The sequence below is a fragment of the Astatotilapia calliptera genome, chromosome 5, assembly GCF_964374335.1.
Source record: "Astatotilapia calliptera chromosome 5, fAstCal68.1, whole genome shotgun sequence".
NCBI lineage: Eukaryota > Metazoa > Chordata > Actinopteri > Cichliformes > Cichlidae > Astatotilapia > Astatotilapia calliptera.
The window spans coordinates 19440871-19461999 of record NC_137426.1 but is presented as its reverse complement, the minus strand read 5'-3'; the positions used below and the strand labels follow the sequence as shown (position 1 = coordinate 19461999).

General features: G+C 40.0%; 1 protein-coding gene across 2 annotated transcripts in view; it reads right to left on the bottom strand.

The window, feature by feature from the left end:
• The window catches only part of cacna1da (calcium channel, voltage-dependent, L type, alpha 1D subunit, a), a 69950-nt gene extending 49265 nt beyond the window's left edge, over positions 1–20685 (bottom strand). For both annotated transcript variants that reach the window (XM_026167827.2, XM_026167831.2), the window contains exons 1-3: positions 18379–20685; positions 15994–16459; positions 14106–14211 (exon numbers count right to left, since the gene is read on the bottom strand). In XM_026167827.2, the coding sequence (XP_026023612.1) occupies positions 14106–14211; positions 15994–16313 (426 nt within the window). In that variant the 5' untranslated portion in view covers positions 16314–16459; positions 18379–20685. The remainder of the gene's footprint in view (positions 1–14105; positions 14212–15993; positions 16460–18378) is intronic.
• Positions 20686–21129: the final 444 nt, after the last annotated feature.

The window sequence follows — 21129 nt, the reverse complement described above, 5'->3', positions numbered from 1 at the left end:
ACAAACACTCTCTGAACAAAATCTGTGTTTTTAGAGGGTATATACAGATTAGAACGAGTGATGTAACTCAGCAGTGCGCCTTTCTCCGGTTGTTTCAAAGGCAGAGAGAACACAGGAACATTAAGCCATCAGGTTGAGGTCAACTGGGAGTGGATCTGACAACAGAGGCGGGCAAAGGTAGTATGTGCATTTAAGACAGTGAGATGTTTGTGAAAATGGGGGTGAACACACTAAAAGGTGACACAGCACCATTTAGAAGAGTCCTCGCACCTTTTGCTAAGATGTGAAATCAGAAAGAAGCTCTTTGCATTTTTCAAGCTTGGCAGGTCAGCATAAACTGCACAAAGGCTGGCATTCAAAATATCTGCCAATCAGTACAGCAAGCACTAAATGTATCACAGGCAGGAATTTAACCTTAAACACACTGCGGAAAAATGCATGCATGCATACATACTGTAATATACATAATAACCTCGTCTGCCTGAGGGAGTCTTTAATCCCTTTTCTGTGCTCCTTTTCACGATAAATGCAGGGGTACTGTGGGCTGCAGGGCTCGTTTTCCCAACAGTTTACTGCAGATTGTGAGAAGCACTTAGCCCAGAATAAGAGACATGGGTGTCTTTGTTACTGAAGTAAAAGGTTGAGTTAAGCTTACGGCCGCTGCCTCTATGACAGAGCACGCTGAGGCCACAGGGAGCAGAGAGAACAGAACGATTCATGTGAGGATGGAAGGAAAGTGACAGAGAGACAACTGAACAATTTTAGAGGCAGCAAACAGAGAGGTGGTCTCTTGCATTTTTCTGTTGTTGGTTAGCAAAAACATATAAATAAAAGTCAAATATGCTTTAAAGCAGCCAACACACTTATGCATATGTGTGTGTGTGTATCTATATATATATATATATATATATATATATATATATATATATGGATAGATATAGATATATCTATAGATAGATCACTAGCAATTTAGCAATGACTGTATATTAAAAACACCCATTATTAACATTATCGGAATTATTTGAGCTTTCAGGGCCACAGTAAGTGTGTGAAAATTACCACTTCCTGGTTTGTGAAAGCATGTTAAATATAATAGCAAATGATAACCGTTCCCTTTCAATTAACCAGCAATTTATTCATTCATCAGCAACGGTGGCAGAAATAGAAAGAGGGAGAGAGACAATAAGAGAAAGAGAGCAAGGAAAGAGGCCTTTGGGGATGACCATAAATATCTCTGACTCATCTTATTGTGCTGTAAAGACACTTACTGTAGCATGTTTCCTCGTCTAATACAGTTTATGAACGATATATGTAGTTAATAGTTTACATCACTGCCATCCTCTTAGGTATATCACGACACATAAAGCACATGTGCTTACACATGCTTACTTTGCATATTTAGACTCAAAAATGCACCGTAACGGCAAAAGCAATAAACTTATAGTAGGATACTACACGATATAACACAAGTTCCTCCTCAAGCCCCACAGCAACAACCCCAACTGGCCTTTCTCTGCCACAGGGTAAGTGTTCGTGTCTACAGGCACAGCTCACTTCATCTCACAGAGCTCACTTCACCATATGACATATGATGCTAACCCACTGAACCATGCATTCTTCTACATAACACGCCATATGACTGAGCCAGGCGGACAGCAGTAATGTGAACCTATTAACAGTTCAGATTGGCCTGTCCGCAATGCTCATGAGCTGCAATTTAGCTTTCTCTAGACTTCACACAGAAATGACAAAATTCTAGATTTACAAAATTAAAGACATAAAGCTTGTTGTGTAATTTTGTCTATGCTGTTAAAACACTGTGGCTTAATATTTAAATCTGAAATTGCTCTTGAATGAATACATAGTTTTAACAAAGCAGCCTAGCAACCAATCAACATGCATCATTTTGCAAGAAGATAGATAGAAATACCCCTCTAACTTCTGTCTCTGGTTTAAACAGACAGAGCTTATAGACCATTAGCTTGGTTTCGAGACTGCACAGAAGGTGAAATATTAATAACAGTAATCTTTATATACCCTAGAAACCTGCCATACTACCCCTAAAAGTAGGGCTGGGCCATATCATACCGTTCATGGTAATACCGGTATAATGTTGGCCAACGACAAGAAAATGAAATATTGCGATAGAATATGGGTAAAACGCGCATGCCCAGTGGCTTTGTTTTCATACGCACATGGCGAAAAAGGCACGGCGGTGACGGAGAATGACAAGGGCGAAAGCGAATCGTTGAATGAAACGGATGAACCAGAATTGGTTTGTAAAAATGCTGCAACTTCAGTGGTGTAGAACTGGTTTAGCTTTCGTCCGTCAGATACACAACAAAGCACTATTTTTGGTAGAGCATGCTAGCGGGCCGTCATTATTACCGTGTTTTTTGGTAAATACGGCACACTTAAAATCAAACCTTTGATTTTTCTGAAAATCGACAGTGCCCCTTATAATCCCGTGTGCCTTATGTTTGAATTCTGGTTGTGTTTACTGACCTCGAAACGATTTTATGTACACGGCGCTCAAAAATCTGTCAAATGTTTTAGTACGACTTTGCTAAGCTACGAAGCCGCACCGCTTGATGGATTGTCGGAGCATTACGGCTATCGTAGGCAGGAGCCTCGCGGAGTGATACATACGGTGCTTCAACGTAATATTACCATACTGTGTGTGTATAACCTCTTTTTAAGTTTTGTGGATATTATACATGGTTATGCTGAGGATATGTCGGCCAATTTCCACTGGAAATGCCTTTTGGTTAAACTGTCAGCAAGGAATTTGCATTTGCACTGTTACGTTTTTATACAACTTTGAGCTTGTTTAAGTGAAAATACATTGATGGGGTTTTTTTTTTTTGCAATAATAAAATTGTGGAGTTGTAAAGTATTTTGTCTAGTGTCAATTATATCGTCAGTTATATCGTTATCGCAAATTTTCAAATCTATATCGTGATAAATAAAAGCCAAGTTTGTTAGCTTATCAATTTTCAACTTACATATCATGCCATGTGAGCAGTTCAGAAATGTTTTAATTTATCTTTAATATGCAGATAAGTACCAATCTCTTACTCTCATTAAAAATATAAACTTTCTCGTTCACAAAATCTTTCCTGTTGTTGATGTTTCCTGATGTTCCTTCAAAAATAGGTATAACCACCACAAAAAAGGTAATTACAGAATGTCAAGCTAAAAGATACACCAATCGCTCAGCCCTTTTTCAGCATGTCCGTTCAACTGGTCGATCTCACATAAGTCTCATTATGAGCTGGTCCGTTTCATGCATCCACAACCAGTGTTGGTCAAGTTACTTAAAAAAGTAATCAGTAACTAATTACTGATTACTTCCTACAAAAAGTAATCCCGTTACTTCACTGATTACTTATTTTCAAAAGTAATTAATTACTTAGTTACTTAGTTACATGGTTACTTTTTAAAAACACGATTTACAGCCTGAATAGGTGATAAAGCGATAGATCTTTCAGCCTAAGTCTACTTTTTCTACATAATCCATCATACAAAATGTAATCAAATGGAAAAGTCTCTTTTTAAAACTTTAAACTTTAAATCTTTTAACTTTATGCATCAAGCAAAAACTTAATTATATGCAACATTCTCTGACTGGAAGAAATTAGTTTAACATTTAAACCTATTTTCTGCACATTCCAGCACATAAAATAAAATATTTTTTTGTGTTTACACTCTTTCAAAGAGATGCAAGTAAAACACAGCAGAAAATAAATAAAGTCAAAGACTAGCCGTCCAGTTGCTCTATTTTCACCTGTAAAGCAGGAGTGGGGTAGGCGGAGGTTTACCCTGGTGCAGGTGTGCCGCAGCGGTCAGTTGAAGAATCCGCGAGTTTCTCTGTGAATTTCCCATTACGTCGTAGCTACTCGGTGCTTGCTTGGAAGTTTAGGGGGTTTTTTTGCTGTAAAAAGCAGTTTTCTTCCCACGCACAACGGACACTAATATTTTTGTCACTTTTTATGGAATCAAACTCAAAGTAAGGTCAGTACTTCCACGCTTTAAACGCTGCACGCTCATACTCTCTCCCCACTCGATATATTATCCATTGTTGATCTGCACACAGCTGTTGTCACGAACGTCGCACTCGCTTACGTCACTGTCATGAGACATTCTCGCAAAAAAATCACGGTTTTAGTAACGCAGCGTTCCTACGGGAAAGTAATGGTAATCTAATTACCATTTTTGCAATAGTAATCCCTTACATTACTCATTACTTGAAAAAGGTAATCAGATTACAGTAACGCGTTTCACGTTACTGCCCATCTCTGTCCACAACACAACACAGCGCAGCAGCACAGACAAAAAAAAAAATTGCACGCTGACTCACGCGCAGCCACACAGTAACATGTTTTGAGCTTGGAACCCTTCACCGTTAACAACACAAACTTCACTAAAGTAAAGTACACGGAGACCACCACAAAAATATTCATAACAACAAATCAGATCAGACTGTTACACTTCACCTACCTAGCTTAACATGAACATTTAAAGAAGCTAACAAAGGAGAAGCAGCTAAAGTGATCCAGAGTTCAGAGCTAGCCAGGCACAGGCCAGCAGCCTCAGTATGAGCCTTGGTATGAGCAACAGATCAAAACAATTAAAGGAAAAATTACAGAGATGACCGAAACACAGAAAACAGTTATTGTCCTGTTATCTGGTGACATTATAAACATTATGGAAAATACTTAAGTACCTATTGTCACAACCTGAGACCTCATGGTTAATCTTGGGTTTGACCAGAAGACAGTTAATTTCTTAATGCACTACATGACCACAGCAACTTCTGGTGCAGACCTAACCTACTCTGGAGCAGGTTAGAGATGAACAGGCACAAAATCTCAGCCTACTAACTGATCAGTTATTCAGATTCTTAAACTGAAAAATAAAAGCTGAAAATGTTTTACCCGCATCTAAATATTAACTAAATGAAATAAGAATCGCAATTCATCAGATTCCCCTATGTCTTAATCATAGAGCTGTTATACTAAGAAGTCTGCCCACTTACACAGTCAGCATTTTTGCCAGTTTTCTGTCCCGACTTTAAATAGACTAGATTTTTTTATTATAGTCTTTTACAGTCTTACTGACCAAAGCACTTAAAGTGCTCACACATTTATACAGAGCTTTTAATACCTTTATTCTAACGCACTGATATTCTTCAACCTCATTGGTGTTAGACTGTATTATGTGTTTAACTGCTTGATATTGTTGTAATGCTGCAGTTTTACTTTTCTTCTAAAATGTTTGCCAACACCACCCCATTGGCTTCATACTGCAGCATTCGGCAGGAGAGTCAAGACCGCTGAGGAGGAACACACAAACCACATCATCAAGACGAAGGCTAATAAGTTAGGAGTCAGGAACATAAGACTGGAATAAAAATATATCAAAAATAAATCAGGAATCTCCACAAAGATGATGACATAAACCAGGGTTAAACTTTTTTATTGCATTAAACTTTAAACCTCTAGATGTGTTGAAAATGGTCACAATTAGACTGAAAATATGTGCAGGTTCCTCTGACATAACATGTGCAGTGCACATTTAATTTGCTGTTTGCTCTGTTTTCATAAGTACCTGATTGTCTCTACTGTATACGTACCTGTAGGAATATCTGAGTATGAGACAGCGAGCCCACAGATGGAAATCAGAGTATAAATATGCATGTTTGAGTCCATGTTTGAGTGTATGTCATATGTAGAACAATATAGGGTATACACACTCCGTCCAAATATAAATTCCACAGTTACCAGCTATGGGACAGTTTGAGAGCAGATATCTCTCGAATCTTAAAGAAACATTACAGTGTCATTACGGATCTGATTCTGCACTGAGTAGACATACACTCTCACTCTCCCGCTATCGCCCTCCCCCACGCCCTCTACATCTCTCTTTCCTTCCCCTGTCTGTATAGATCAGTCAGTGCCATCCAGCCAAGCCAGGGGGGGGGGGGTGAGGGCAGCCAATATTTAGTGCTTTTTCACCGCCTACTCCTGCAGGTTTTCACAGTAAATATCTGTGCTTGAGTGTGCAGTCTATATTGGGATGGCTGTTCAAGTGTTTATCAGGTACATCTTTTAATAAGACAGTATTCAGATTACCGGTTAGTCATATGTTTAGTAAACTGGAATATTTGTAATATGGTATTCATATACTTTTCTCAGATATTGTAGCATTTTCAGTAATTCTTAACTACTGATTACAAATACAAGAATAACAAAAGCAGGAATGCAACAAATTGAAATCTGGCAACTACTCTAAGAAATACCATAATGCACTGCGCATCTGCCCTGTGCTCTCTTTTGTATTTGTTCATGTGTTTGTATGTACAGCACATAAATGTGTCTTTTTGTGTAGCTTATGTGTGCGTATCTGAAGTACTGTGGGGGCGGGCAGGAGTTGCGTGTGAGATGTGGATGTCACTCAGCCAAGGAAAACACTACTGTACAGGTCATCTTACCTACACTGCTAAAATGAATGTCTCAACAAAGAAAAAAAGGAAACATAATAATATATACACATATTTGTTGCATAAGAGATAAGTGATAGCTTTTCCCTAAAGCTACATACAGTGGGGCAAAAAAGTATTTAGTCAGCCACCGATTGTGCAAGTTCCCCCACTTAAAATGATGACAGAGGTCAGTAATTTGCACCAGAGGTACACTTCAACTGTGAGAGACAGAATGTGAAAAAAAAATCCATGAATCCACATGGTAGGATTTGTAAAGAATTTATTCGTAAATCAGGGTGGAAAATAAGTATTTGGTCACCTCAAACAAGGAAAATCTCTGGCTCTCACAGACCTGTAACGTCTTCTGTAAGAAGCTTTTCTGTCCCCCACTCGTTACCTGTATGAATGGCACCTGTTTGAACTCATCATCTGTATAAAAGACACCTGTCCACAGCCTCAAACAGTCAGACTCCAAACTCCGCCATGGCCAAGACCAAAGAGCTTTCGAAGGACACCAGGAAAAGTATTGTAGACCTGCACCAGACTGGGAAGAGGGAATCTACAATAGGCAAGCAGCTTGGTGTGAAAAAATCAACTGTGGGAGCAATCATCAGAAAATGGAAGACATACAAGACCACTGATAATCTCCCTCGATCTGGGGCTCCACGCAAGATCTCATCCCGTGGGGTCAAAATGATCATGAGAACGGTGAGCAAAGATCCCAGAACCACACGGGGGGACCTGGTGAATGACCTGCAGAGAGCTGGGACCAAAGTAACAAAGGTCACCATCAGTAACACACTACAACGGCAGGGAATCAAATCCCGCAGTGCCAGACGTGTTCCGCTGCTGAAGCCAGTGCATGTCCAGGCCCGTCTGAAGTTTGCCAGAGAGCACATGGATGATACAGCAGAGGATTGGGAGAATGTCATGTGGTCAGATGAAACCAAAGTAGAACTTTTTGGTATAAACTCAACTCGTCCTGTTTGGAGGAAGAAGAATACTGAGTTGCATCCCAAGAACACCATACCTACTGTGAAGCATGGGGGTGGAAACATCATGCTATGGGGCTGTTTTTCTGCCAAGGGGACAGGACGACTGATCCGTGTTAAGGACAGAATGAATGGGGCCATGTATCGTGAGATTTTGAGCCAAAACCTCCTTCCATCAGTGAGAACTTTGAAGATGAAACGAGGCTGGGTCTTCCAACATGACAATGATCCAAAACACACCGCCCGGGCAACAAAGGAGTGGCTCCGTAAGAAGCATTTGAAAGTCCTGGAGTGGCCTAGCCAGTCTCCAGACCTCAACCCCATAGAAAATCTGTGGCGGGAGTTGAAAGTCCGTGTTGCTCGGCGACAGCCCCAAAACATCACTGCTCTCGAGAAGATCTGCATGGAGGAATGGGCCAAAATACCAGCTACTGTGTGTGCAAACCTGGTAAAGACCTATAGTAAACGTTTGACCTCTGTTATTGCCAACAAAGGTTATGTTACAGAGTATTGAGTTGTATTTTTGTTATTGACCAAATACTTATTTTCCACCCTGATTTACGAATAAATTCTTTACAAATCCTACCATGTGGATTCATGGATTTTTTTTTCACATTCTGTCTCTCACAGTTGAAGTGTACCTCTGGTGCAAATTACTGACCTCTGTCATCATTTTAGGTGGGGGAACTTGCACAATCGGTGGCTGACTAAATACTTTTTTGCCCCACTGTAGTCGACACACAGCTGAGCAGCGATGTAGCTGCTGAATAAAACTGTTGTCATTTCCTCATTTGAAAATGCTGCTGTTGTCAGAGATCAGGTAGTTTGTCTCGCCACAGTTACAGCTCAGTGGAGGGGAAAAAACAGGATTGAGTTTTTACACTACAGCAGTTATCTACAATACCACATGACCTGTACAGAGCAACAATGCTTCTGACAGGAAACAACACAAAACAACCTAGGAAAACATGGGAGATGCAAACTTGACAAAGAGGTACACAGATGCATATACAGTGTATACACTGCCAGAACTATAGCACTCACTGAATGAGACCCAGGTCAAAGTAATCAACAACAGGTGGACACAATCAGGGGAGGTCAGACAGGAAGCAAAACTATCACATCAGAGGAAGGAAAACTATCTTTCAAAATAAAACAGAAAAAATGCCAAAAGACATGGCACATAAACTACTGACACATAACACGTGAACACAGAGAAACCAAGACATGAACAAGGAAATAAGACAAAGGATAATGCAAATGGAAACCAGAACTAAGACTTACATTATACTATAGACAAGGCCCCAAAACAGGAATCCAACATTCACAAAAATCATCACCAAAATCTAAACTTCATATATTAGAACAACCAAATATAAAGAGTCCAAAACTGACAAACATACATGTAAAATTTTTACGACAAAATCCAGGGACGACAACATATTTTGTATGAAAATGTTGTTTTAACTGAAATAAAACCACAAACACTCATTTTCAACAGAGAGGTCATGAAGGTTTTCTTGGATCTCATGAATCTTATGAAGGGTTGGTATAAAGTTTGTCAGTGTAACATGCAAATAGAAATTCAAATACATCACATTATATTTCTAATCATCATCTATCATCAACAGCAAATCAACAAACGCTTAGGACAGCAAACAAAAAATGGCAACTTCTCTTTTTCCTCATGCAATCTTGATGAAAATATTTTTATAAGAAATGATTCCGCGTCTATAGAAAAAAAAAACAGAATTTCTTCCTAAAACAGTTTTCCCCTTTAAGAAGGCCTGTTTGATGCACAGCCTTTGCACATGCTCGGCTGTTGTACATTATCATGGCTGCACAGTCACACAGCATTTGCACAAAGCTAGCATAGCTCTGCCTCTCTCCATCTCTACCTCAATTACACACACACAAACACACACACAGACAAACACACTCTCGCACTTAGGCACATGTGCAAAACTACACATTCAAGATAACAAGCAGGGACAGAGCTAGTGTGAGCCACAAATGAGCAGCTACGTTAAGTGACTAAACACATACTTCTACAATCATCTCTATGGGAGTCCACGGTCCAGGCGTTACTGCTTGTGCCAGCCATTACACACACACACATACGCACACAAAGAGAAAAAACCAACTGCTTCATTTACATTTACACTCTTCTATAACACAACATGCCACTAAAGCACTGACATGTGAACCTTGGCAGCACTTCCTATACAATACTTGTCATCTGCTCCCTCAGCTCCCTCCAAAAGCTTAGGGATAGTGGGACCTTTTACACCTCCAAGCCCACGTTGGCACTTTTTGTGTTAAATTATAATTGTGAACAGCATATGGTCTATAAAGACACATGGTGACCATAACTTTTTTTTTAAATTGGCCACTTCATTCTTTTGCTGAGACATACCATAAAGACCACTGCGTATATAAAGTGGAAATAGTGTATATTGTATATTTTTGCTGATAATAACAAAGGCAAGCTGTACACATCATAAACCACCAGTACTACTGAAGTGGAGTTTGAACCTAAGTGCAATGATTATGTTCAACACACTAATGAAAGTGTTGGTGTAAAATATTCAAAACATTATCTCTAAAATCTCCAGCCGTGTAAAAACATTTTTAAAAGTGAGACTGACAATAATCCAGACATGTTCAAATTATAATTAGTTGTGAAAACTTTGCTGTGCTGTGCCTCAGATTTGACAGGAAGCACTGAATGCCTCTCAGTGGTTCGTTGTCACTCTGAAAAACTTGATGATTGTGATCAGTCAGCAGGCATTTGGCTTTGGGTCACAAGTTTGGCACCTTGATAGTTGTTGGTACGTATTTACATCAGAACTGATGATGACGCTGATAGTTGCTCATTTTCTAGTACACAATAGGCACATTTCATGCCTAGGACAGAGTCCCATGCATGTTAACTTCACATGTAATAGCCTCTCTTCTTTTAGTTCCTGTAAACATGTTGCTCATTGTGTGACATATCTATGTGATTTTAGTAGAGTTGGCATTGCACTGTGTTGTAACTGACTGAATGTAAGCTTAGGGGGATACATGGTGGTGGATTTGTGTGATTAGTTATTCTGTAGTATATTTGAAGCCATATATGGCATCAGTTTATACCATTACCATTATACCATATCAAACTTATACCATTTATTTGTATTTTAAAAATTGTGGCACAGTAAATTGTAACAGCATCCAAAGGGAAACTGGTCAGAATTGATCATTCTCTGCTGGCATCCAAATGACCTCGTTGTTGGTTGAAGACTGACTCTTTACATGTTAGTGTCCTTTTGTCCCCAGTAAAATAAATAGCTCTGCAGCTCCAGAGTTACGCAATTACAGGGATATGGGCACAGACACTACCTGATACCAGACGCAATTCACTGCATGTTGCCTGACAAAGGATAAGATGTATGAATCATATTCACCGTGAAAAGGTCATTGTTTTGCTCAGCTACCTTCAGCAGGAGCTGCCTGTGGTGTTGAGACTCAGATAGATAAGTCAGAAATGACCTTAAAGCAAAGGCAGGAGGGTCACAGACTATTTGTCTGTCCCTTGGACAAGGTGGGTGTGGAGGAGACGCAGTCACGTGTAGGGTGGGTTACGTGTACATTTCTTATTACTGAAGTGAAATGACTAAACAAAGAAGAGCAGTCAGAGAGCAAACTAAGCAAGAGATTAATGAAAATATGACTATAAGGTCCTGACAAGGGTTTGTGGTCTCACGGTGCATGTGTGTATTTGTGTGCTGGCTACATCCTGTTACTCACTTGTGCCTCCTGGTGGTAGCTAGACCCCAATCTTATGCCCTCTGTTCCGCCTGAGGAGAAAATTGCTTTCTATTTATAATGAGCTGCTGCATTTAACCAAGCCTTACTAACAAGATGGGCAGACTCAGGCTATAAAGGCCTCTGTGACTTTGCAGCAATGTAATGTTCCAAGTCAAGCAGCTCTGCAGCACCTACATACTGTGCACACAGTGTAAAATGCACAGACTGAGTATTTTATCTTGTGATTTCAACAGAACATGCAGGGACTGTCCTGAATATAGTTTACACATCCACACATCTACACAGCAGCGTATTGCATGCTGGTTTTAGTGTCTCTGTGCTTTGTAAGTGAATTAAAACCTGCATGCTATCGCAGCTTTCGGATATCATTTGTTCCGTGCTTTACACATCAGCCTCTGAGCACAGCAACTCAGGTTTCATATCAGTCCACCTGTGAGGCTGCAGAGCAGAGTAGTGTGAAATGGCAATCTTCACTCCAGCCTTACCTGCTGGCTGCTACAACAAAACCAGCTCAGCGTTTTTCTCTCTAGTGCTCCTCCTGTGACTACAGCGTGAGTTCTGTAGAACAACCAAGGCCAAGCTGGCACACCTGCCCTATAAAGATTTCTATTGTTCGAGCGATGCTGAAAAGGAAAAGATTGCATTATTTGCCCTCTAGTATTTGATTATATGCTGCCTCTGCAGAATTAAACCAAAAGCCTGTGCAAGCAAGAGGAAGCTGTGTGTAGCACTGGGCAATAATCAGTGTAACCGCTGTAAGCAAAAAAAAAAACCTATATAGTGTACTAAAAAAGCCTCTGTATGAATTCAATACAGAGTAGGTTAGAGTTATACGTCTAAAAAGTTAAAGCTCTAACTGTAAAAATTACTGAAAGCACACCAATACATGATAAATCTATTCATATCTACTCATCAGCCCATCGTCTCATCTCTGCTTAATGGCCTTGTTCATGAAGCATGAGAGCCACATAAATGTACTATTCAGTCCTGGATCCTGACAGGCACTGAGGTTTTTCGTTAATTCTTAATGGGTGCATTCATAAATCCAATTTGACACTCCTATGTAAACCACTAGAAGACGGTGAGCAAGTTCAGACAACAAACATAAAGAAGTAAGACACATACAATAACTGCTATGTGGCAAATAGTATCCCTCCTAATAAGTGAAGGTATTTGGTAACCATTTAACTCAACATTTAAAAGGTTCCCAGACTTTGCTGCCAAACTAATTCATATCTGAACAGACATATATGTAAATTCAGACACTTTGAACTGATTAAAATGCCACCATGATGCTCACAGTGCATTAAGGTGCATTTGTAAAAAGATCTAAGCTATAGACACTATACAAAGTTACTGGTACAAAATAAGCAAGCAGCCACACAGTCCATTAACAGTTTGAAGCTAGACACATATTAGTAAGTGGCATCTGTCCCTGAAAGCTGTTTGGTTCAACAGCCATCTAATGCACAATGAAGCTCTCATTCATTTGCATGTAGTTTATCTCAATGCTCAAATAAAACTCAAATGTATGGTCTGTCATTAAAGCATTTTCCTACTACAGATATTCTATGATATAAAGGCAGACAAACACACACAAATTAAATCACAAAAAGCCTTTTGTATCATTATTCACAATGCAAAAGAATGACAATAGTTTTCAAATAAAATATGTTTTCATATTCAGAGAAGAGGAACTAAGTATTACTTATTTCTAGACTCTTTTTCTGTATTTTCTTTTACAACAGTTTCATCTAGTTGTCACCATTACGATTCTAATAGACCACTTTTGGATTTCACTCCAAGCTGAACTTGACAGCATATGGTAGATAATACTGTATCAGGCACTGTAACGTCCCAGATGGCCCACTTTTCTCTGATGTAGCAGTGCTGTGTAAACAAACACCCCGAGGTCACCCTCCAGGAGGTCAAACTGGGACGCAGCACACCTTTCTAAAGTAGACCAACTCACTTTTAACCAGAGCTGTAGCTTATCTTTCACAGCACGTTCAGCAACATAACAGTCAGAGGAGTCATTTAGAGCAAGCCAATAACCTTTCACTCACATGTTTCTGCTCATAAATAGAGCTTTCAAATCCTTTCATGTCTTCATACTCACTCGACACGCCACTCAAAACACACTAAACACTATCAAACTCTGTTCATGCGAGCATCGCAGATTCTATGCATCTGTTTGGCCTTTGAAGAATCCACTTATCCTCAGCTGTGGAACAATGCTTACAACAACTACGCCCCCCATAATTCATCATACAGACATAAATGCACAAGGTGCAAAGAGTGGTGCAATGACGATAAAATTCTAAAAATAGAACGCTGAATAAAACCTGAAAACGATGACATGATAAAGCACCGTGAGAATGGGTGTCTAAGTATTTCTCTCCTAAGCACGGCAGATGCTAAATAATAAAGCTACTGTATACACAGAAAACACTGTCTCTATGCAGTGTCCTGCTGTTACTGCAAAACCTCTGGTATCTTCATCTCAGAAGAATGATATTATCAATCTATATACTTAAAGAGGATTATAAAGCAACAACACGTTTGATAATGTGTCGTGAAACAGCTTAATGATAATATAATCTGATGAAAGCTAACCAGACAAGAAGAGTACAGCATACACTGCACTCGACAATCTTCCTTCAGTTTCATCACAAATACAGCAAAAATAATATTTTTTATATTCCTTACTAATTATCCAATCATTAAGAAGACAGTAAGAAGTTGACATTCTTAGTTGATATTGTTACTATGTGGAGCAATGTGTATGTAGCAGACACCAACAGATACAAACTACTCACCAGGTCATGGTTAGTGGAGTTGGAATCATCTTCAGGGAAAGGGATATAAACAGCTAAGGCCATACAGTTGGCAAAAATAGCAATTAATATAAAGATATCAAATGGCCTGAGAGAGGAAGTTAAGGAAAATGATGACAGAGAGATGAAGCAATAAATTATATGGATAAAAACTGCACATTTGAACTTCTGTATTTTTTTGAAATCGTGTATCTAACAAAATACTTACTGAAATACTTCACTTATACAGTAGAATACAGAGCTTTGTTTCATGAATCTTAGCTCTCATTTATTTTTATTTGTTTTTATGTATTTGTCATTTAATGTTTTGATTTGGTTTTTATAATAATGCAAATTTTACCCCTTTTTCAAGTTTATATAATTTGCACTGATGACGCCACACATGCGTACACATGCATATAACGTGACTGAAAAAGGCAAAAAAGTTGAAAAAACTGGTAAAAATATCTATGATGGAAAATAATGGAAAAGAAAGAAAAACGCTTGCATCTAAAAAACAACTGCAATCCCAACAGAGGGTTTATGACAAGCTACACTGATCTAATGAAATGCTGAACCGTGCCAGATTTTTATGACTAAAATTTTTAAAACAGTGGGAAAAGCATTCACCTCCATTATGTCCTCCATTACAGTAAGCACTGACATATTTTACTCTAGCTTTCCATTTTCATTTTCAAATCCTGAAAGGTTAAATTTAAGCTTCTTGTCATTCAAAAATGTAATAAAAAAGGAAAAACGACCCTATTCCAACAATATTTGAGAAAGAAATGCCATTTGTGCCGTGCTGTTGCACGTAGTCCATGCAGAGCAATTTGGGACACCTGATATGGCTACAGCTGCATTTCCTAAAGTGTACTGGTAGTCAATCCCCAGAGACTTTTTTTTCAACAAACATGAAAAGAGGGCTTATGAATATATCTCTGTGATTCATGTTGAGCAATCTACTTTATAACATCTGACGGCTTTTGTGATAGAAGCATCTGTTCCAGCAAAAACACCACCACAGCTGTGCTGTGCCAGGGTTCAGTTGCTTCGTCTATAAAGCTCACCCGTAATGACATGGTAATGTTCACTCTGTCTTTATTGGAGAGACATGCTTCAAATAGCACATAAGCTACATTGCGCCTACCTAAAATACATATATATATATTTATCAGCATTTAAGATAATATAGAAACTTCTTTTCCTGTGACTTTAAGTGTATTCGTTTTCCATCAGAATCAATAAACTAGAAAAACTGAATTCAAAGCTTTACTAAACACAAAAATGCTCCAAAATAAGCAGACAATATGTAAACCATGAGAAATTTAATCTGTTTACCATTTAGTTAACCTAAGTCTACATTTAGTGGCAGTCATCAATAATCATTACTTAATTATCGTAGCTAAGATCCAAGAGTTGTAGACACCAAAAATGATCAGTTTTCATTGATCAGGAAAAAGATCAGCAGAAATTTGTTTCCCTATCAAGGGTCATAAAAAATTTAAAGCTGCCTGTCGCAGTTTCTCACACATACAAACATATTTTCAAACATTTTTGTGTTTCTGTGCTACAGTGACCCAAAATCCTGCACTATCCTGTTCATATGAAGAGAAACAAAGACTTTGCTACTTTGCAGCCATACTGCTTCTATCTGAGATGTTATTTTACAATTTCAATGATCATCAAATTATTTAGAGTTCTGAATGATACATCCAATTATTAATGGCTATTAGATAACTCGATGTAATACGTAATTACATGTGTTACATAAAGCTCTAAACACCAAAATTTCACAGTTTCCTCCTTTGCCCATATCTACTCTTTTATCAGCCTTTATCTTTTGTCCAATCTAAACACAAGCATGCACATGCACCATTTTAAAGGATACTTCCACTCCACCAGGCTGATGCAGGCCCTGCGTATAGGGTTGTTGAGGTTGAGACAGAACAGAGCCCTCGGTGGCCTACTGTTGGCGTTACTGCCCTGTTTCTTGCTTTTGGCATACTGCTGCCGCTTCTTCTGTGCCAACGCACCTACCGGGATGGTAGAGGATGTTGGGGCAGGTGGAGCGGGGGGAGCAGGTGGTGCCGTGGGAGCCGGTGCTGGGGCTGAGGCCGGGGCTGGACCCGGAGCAGGGGCGGTCGTTGAGGTGGGAGGGGCTTCTGGGGCGGTAGGGGCTGGGTCTGGGGCAGGCCCGTTGGCGCTCATGGTGCGGGCGTGGCTCTGTGAGGAGCATCCAGCAGCATGGATCTGCCAGGGTAGACCGGGAGACTATAGGAGGGCAGAGTAGTCTGACCAATGAGGTGGCAAGTCACCAGGGTGTCCGACTCTGATGCTGCTGGCATAATTTGCCTCTGAAAAAAATGTGAGAAAGACAGTTTGTTTTTTGTAACAACACAAAGCTCATTACACTGAACCTACCTCAATTGCTGCAAAGGCATCCAGTATGAACAAGTAAAGATTTTAAGGTTCTTTTTCTGGATACAAAACTGTGAATGGCTTTACTTCCTCATATCCATGTTCGCCCTGGGACCTGGAGTCCTGACAGTCTGTTCAACATACATTCAAAGCTCCATTACATTGGACCCTAGATGCTTGAATACACCCTGGACAAAGTGAATGATTTATTTCTGAATGTTGTGAATTATTTTTTTTTGTTGCTATTGTTTTAAAACATTATTGATCGATAGCATTTCCATTAATTCTACTATTTTTATGTTGTTCTCGTCTTCATTTCTCTAATTTTCCCTGCTGTGTAAATAAAACTGGCTTTGCCATGCCTTAACTTTGTTTATATTCAGTACTGACAGTTAGGAATAACCTCTAATCTTTCCGACTAATAATAGTGCTAAATCAGCATACAGTTCTTTCCCTGTCATCTGCTGTGTACTAAACATATATACAACACAGGAGGTGCTCCCAATGGAATTGCAAACAATTGGAGTTTAATGATGTAAAAAAAAAAGAGCATTAACCATATCGATACATGCCTATAATTAATGTTTGCAACATTATAAGGTCTTATAATTTATGATAGGAATGATAATTAATCTAACAGAGATACCAAAGCACATTCTCAGTGAAACTCTAACCCATTTTTTATTTTCCTCTCTGATAAGCAATCCTGGTTCCACAGTCCTGTGAGTAACTCAAACAGAGAAATTACCTGATCACCTTCAACAAATATAGCAGGCTTTGATTGGCTTTGATGTAACGATCAAAGTCTGGGATTAGTAAATTGCCCCAAATTGTCTAAAAATAACCATATTTCACAAGGGGGGGGGGGGGGGGGGATAAAAGCAACATGCCACAATTCAGAGCTGCCACTCTCAGGCATCACTTGGTCACATCAGCTGTGTAAGTCCTTGAACTGCGAGCAGGCCCGCAGAGGAAGAAACACAAAAAGGTCACACTGCAGTGATGCTCCAAGAAGAACTAATCTTCTTATTGCACACACACACACACAAAATGTGATATGTGTATTATTGTAATGCATGGCTCTACACCTCGCTGCAGCGAGACTGGCTGCTTTACGTCTCTTTTTGCACTACGCTCCTGCCATCATGTAGCCAAGGCTAGTGTGCAAGCTCAAAATGAGAACAATGCGTATTAAATGCATAATTTTTCTAGATATTAATTTCACTGCTGCATCGACGTCGTCGACCGTGCGACCGTGATGGAAACAGATACTGACATTTCCATGAGCAATTCGTGACAAAATAACCATCATCGAGCGTCCTCATGTTTCTCCTTGGACACCACCAAGGTAAGACATGGTCACCCCCCGCCCCCCCCAAAAAAACCAAAAAAAAAAACCCCAAAACACAGCGATGTGAAATGACAGGCTGGACTCCGGGCGCTCATAGTGAAAATTGAGCAGCGCACAGCCGTCAGATGGTCCCCGCTGCCCATCAGAAACAGCTGGCAACGTTATTACAACAAACCTCAATCAGCGGTGCTCTCACACTCGGGGCTAATACAGTGGACGGTCCACATGACCAGAAAAGGTATCAGCCTGGTATCAGCCCTGGAGAGCTCTATTCATGTCAATTTACCAGTGGCCGCTATTGTTTATGACAAGGCGACAGATCTGTGAATCTACAGAACAGGACAGCATCGAGAGGAAAGTGGCCTTTAATATCTGCTGTCCTCTGACAATAATAAAATATACATTAAAAAAAAAAACATCATTGCCTGCATGCAGGAAAACGCGGCTATGCTAAGAGGCTAACTTCAGTTTGTGGAGCAGAACCCGCACCACGCTGTGAGCTACCTTTTCTGAAGACTTTATAATTCAGTCGCGGTCCTCTCCGATGGATAGCCGAGTCCGGAGCTTCGGAGGGCGAAAAACGCAGGTCCCGTCTCTAACGGCGCTCTAAAATTCATCAGCTCCGGGAGTGGGAGAGACACGGAGAGGCTGTGCATTAATTAGGCTCTTCCATGGTGATTGTGGAGAGCTGGAGACAGGAGAGTGCGCACCAGACAACAGAGCATCCTCGTCTGCTGCCTGCTTATCGTCACGGAGCCAGTCAACAGTGAAACCAGTGTCCAGCTGAGAGCGAGCTCTCCTCCTCCTGCTTCCGACTCATGGTTCTGCACACTACAGATCGTTGCTGGGTCAAGCGGGCTATCCAGTGACAGCGCCTCTTTAATAAATAATAAATAAATAACAAAGCGACACCTTTCAGTTTTCCTTCCGGATATTGTTGCAGAACATAAACTTATCTTTAAACTAATTACAACCTGTTAACTCCCTCGGAAGGCTGTCTTATGAGAATGTACCACCAAATATGTCTAAAATCCATTTGAAACCCCGAAAATTAAAATGAATAAATAAATAGCAGGACATCAGTCATAAACTGGGTCAGTCATATAATTTACTCGATTAGAACTTGCTGGTGCTCAATAAACTCCCACCCCATGTATGTATACTCCCCTTTCAAGAGTTGAGATCCAATTGAAAAATGACTTGACTTCCGAATATTTAAGCGCTACGCTCATATAAAAAAAAAAAGCATATTAAACCTGAAACTTTAAAATGCCGTCCCTAAAATATATTATAATCAAATCGGAAAGTCAGCTTTGTATAGACAAGATTCTGCAGTGAAAAGCAGTGCATGGGCTCAGGAAATTTGAAAACCACTGCCAGAAACATAGCTTACTGTTCCATCAACAATGGAAGTTTAAACTCTACCATGCTAAAAAAAAAAAATAAAAAAAAAAGTGGCAAATATAAACAACATTCATAAATTCTACCACCTTTACATTTAAGATGGACTGAGGCGAGGCGGAAAAACTTTCCTCTGAGCTGACAAACCAAAAATGTGAAATTCCTTTTTGAAAACAAGTCTCACTTGAGTTTCTATAAGCCAGTATTTAAGCAGATACATGGCTGTGTTAGTGTACATGGCAGAGAAAACTTGCACATGCTTAATGACTCTATCAATGCTGAACTACTTATACAAGTTTATGCTGCCATTTTTAGCAGGAAAGGTCTTGCCTATATCAGCAAAGCAATGCTGAACTAGATTCTGCACATACAGTATTCAAAAGTATTCGGCCCCCCTTGAACTTTCCCACATTTTGTCACATTACAGCCACAAACATGAATCAATTTTATTGCAATTCCACGTGAAAGACCAACACAAAGTGGCGTACACGTGAGAAGTGGAACGAAAATCATACATGATTCCAAACATTTTTTACAAATAAATAACTGCAAAGTGGGGTGGTGCATAATTATTCAGCCCCCTGAGTCAATACTTTGTAGAACCACCTTTTGCTGCAATTACAGCTGCCAGTCTTTCAGGGTATGTCTCTGCCAGCTTTGCACATCTAGAGACTGAACTTCTTGCCCATTCTTCTTTGCAAAACAGCTCCAGCTCAGTCAGATTAGATGGACAGCGTTTGTGAACAGCAGTTTTCAGATCTTGCCACAGATTCTCGATTGGATTTAGATCTGGACTTTGACTGGGCCAGTCTAACACATGGATATGTTTTGTTTTAAACCATTCCATTGTTGCCCTGGCTTTATGTTTAGGGTCGTTGTCCTGCTGGAAGGTGAACCTCCGCCCCAGTCTCAAGTCTTTTGCAGACTCCAAGAGGTTTTCTTCCAAGATTGCCCTGTATTTGGCTCCATCCATCAACTCTGACCAGCTTCCCTGTCCCTGCTGAAGAGAAGCACCCCCAGACCCTGATGCTGCCACCACCATATTTGACAGTGAGGATGGTGTGTTCAGAGTGATGTGCAGTGTTAGTTTTCCACACATAGCGTTTTGCATTTTGGCCAAAAAGTTCCATTTTGGTCTCATCTGACCAGAGCACCTTCTTCCACATGTTTGCTGCGTCCCCCACATGGCTTGTGGCAAACTGCAAACAGGACTTCTTATGGTTCTCTTTTAACAATGGCTTTCTTCTTGCCACTCTTCCATAAAGGCCAACTTTGTGCAGTGCACGACTAATAGTTGTCCTATGGACAGATTCCCCCACCTGAGCTGTAGATCTCTGCAGCTCGTCCAGAGTCACCATGGGCCTCTTGGCTGCATTTCTGATCAGCGCTCTCCTTGTTCAGCCTGTGAGTTTCGGTGGACGGCCTTGTCTTGGTAGGTTTACAGTTGTGCCATACTCCTTCCATTTCTGAATGATCGCTTGAACAGTGCTCTGTGGGATGTTCAAGGCTTAGGAAATCTTTTTGTAGCCTAAGCCTGCTTTAAATTTCTCAATAACTTTATCCCTGACCTGTCTGGTGTGTTCTTTGGACTTCATGGCGTTGTTGCTCCCAATATTCTCTTAGACAACCTCTGAGGCCGTCACAGAGCAGCTGTATTTGTACTGACATTAGATTACACACAGGTGCACTCTATTTAGTCATTAGCACTCATCAGGCAATGTCTATGGGCAACTGACTGCACTCAGACCAAAGGGGGCTGAATAATTACGCACACCCCACTTTGCAGTTATTTATTTGTAAAAAATGTTTGGAATCATGTATGATTTTCGTTCCACTTCTCACGTGTACACCACT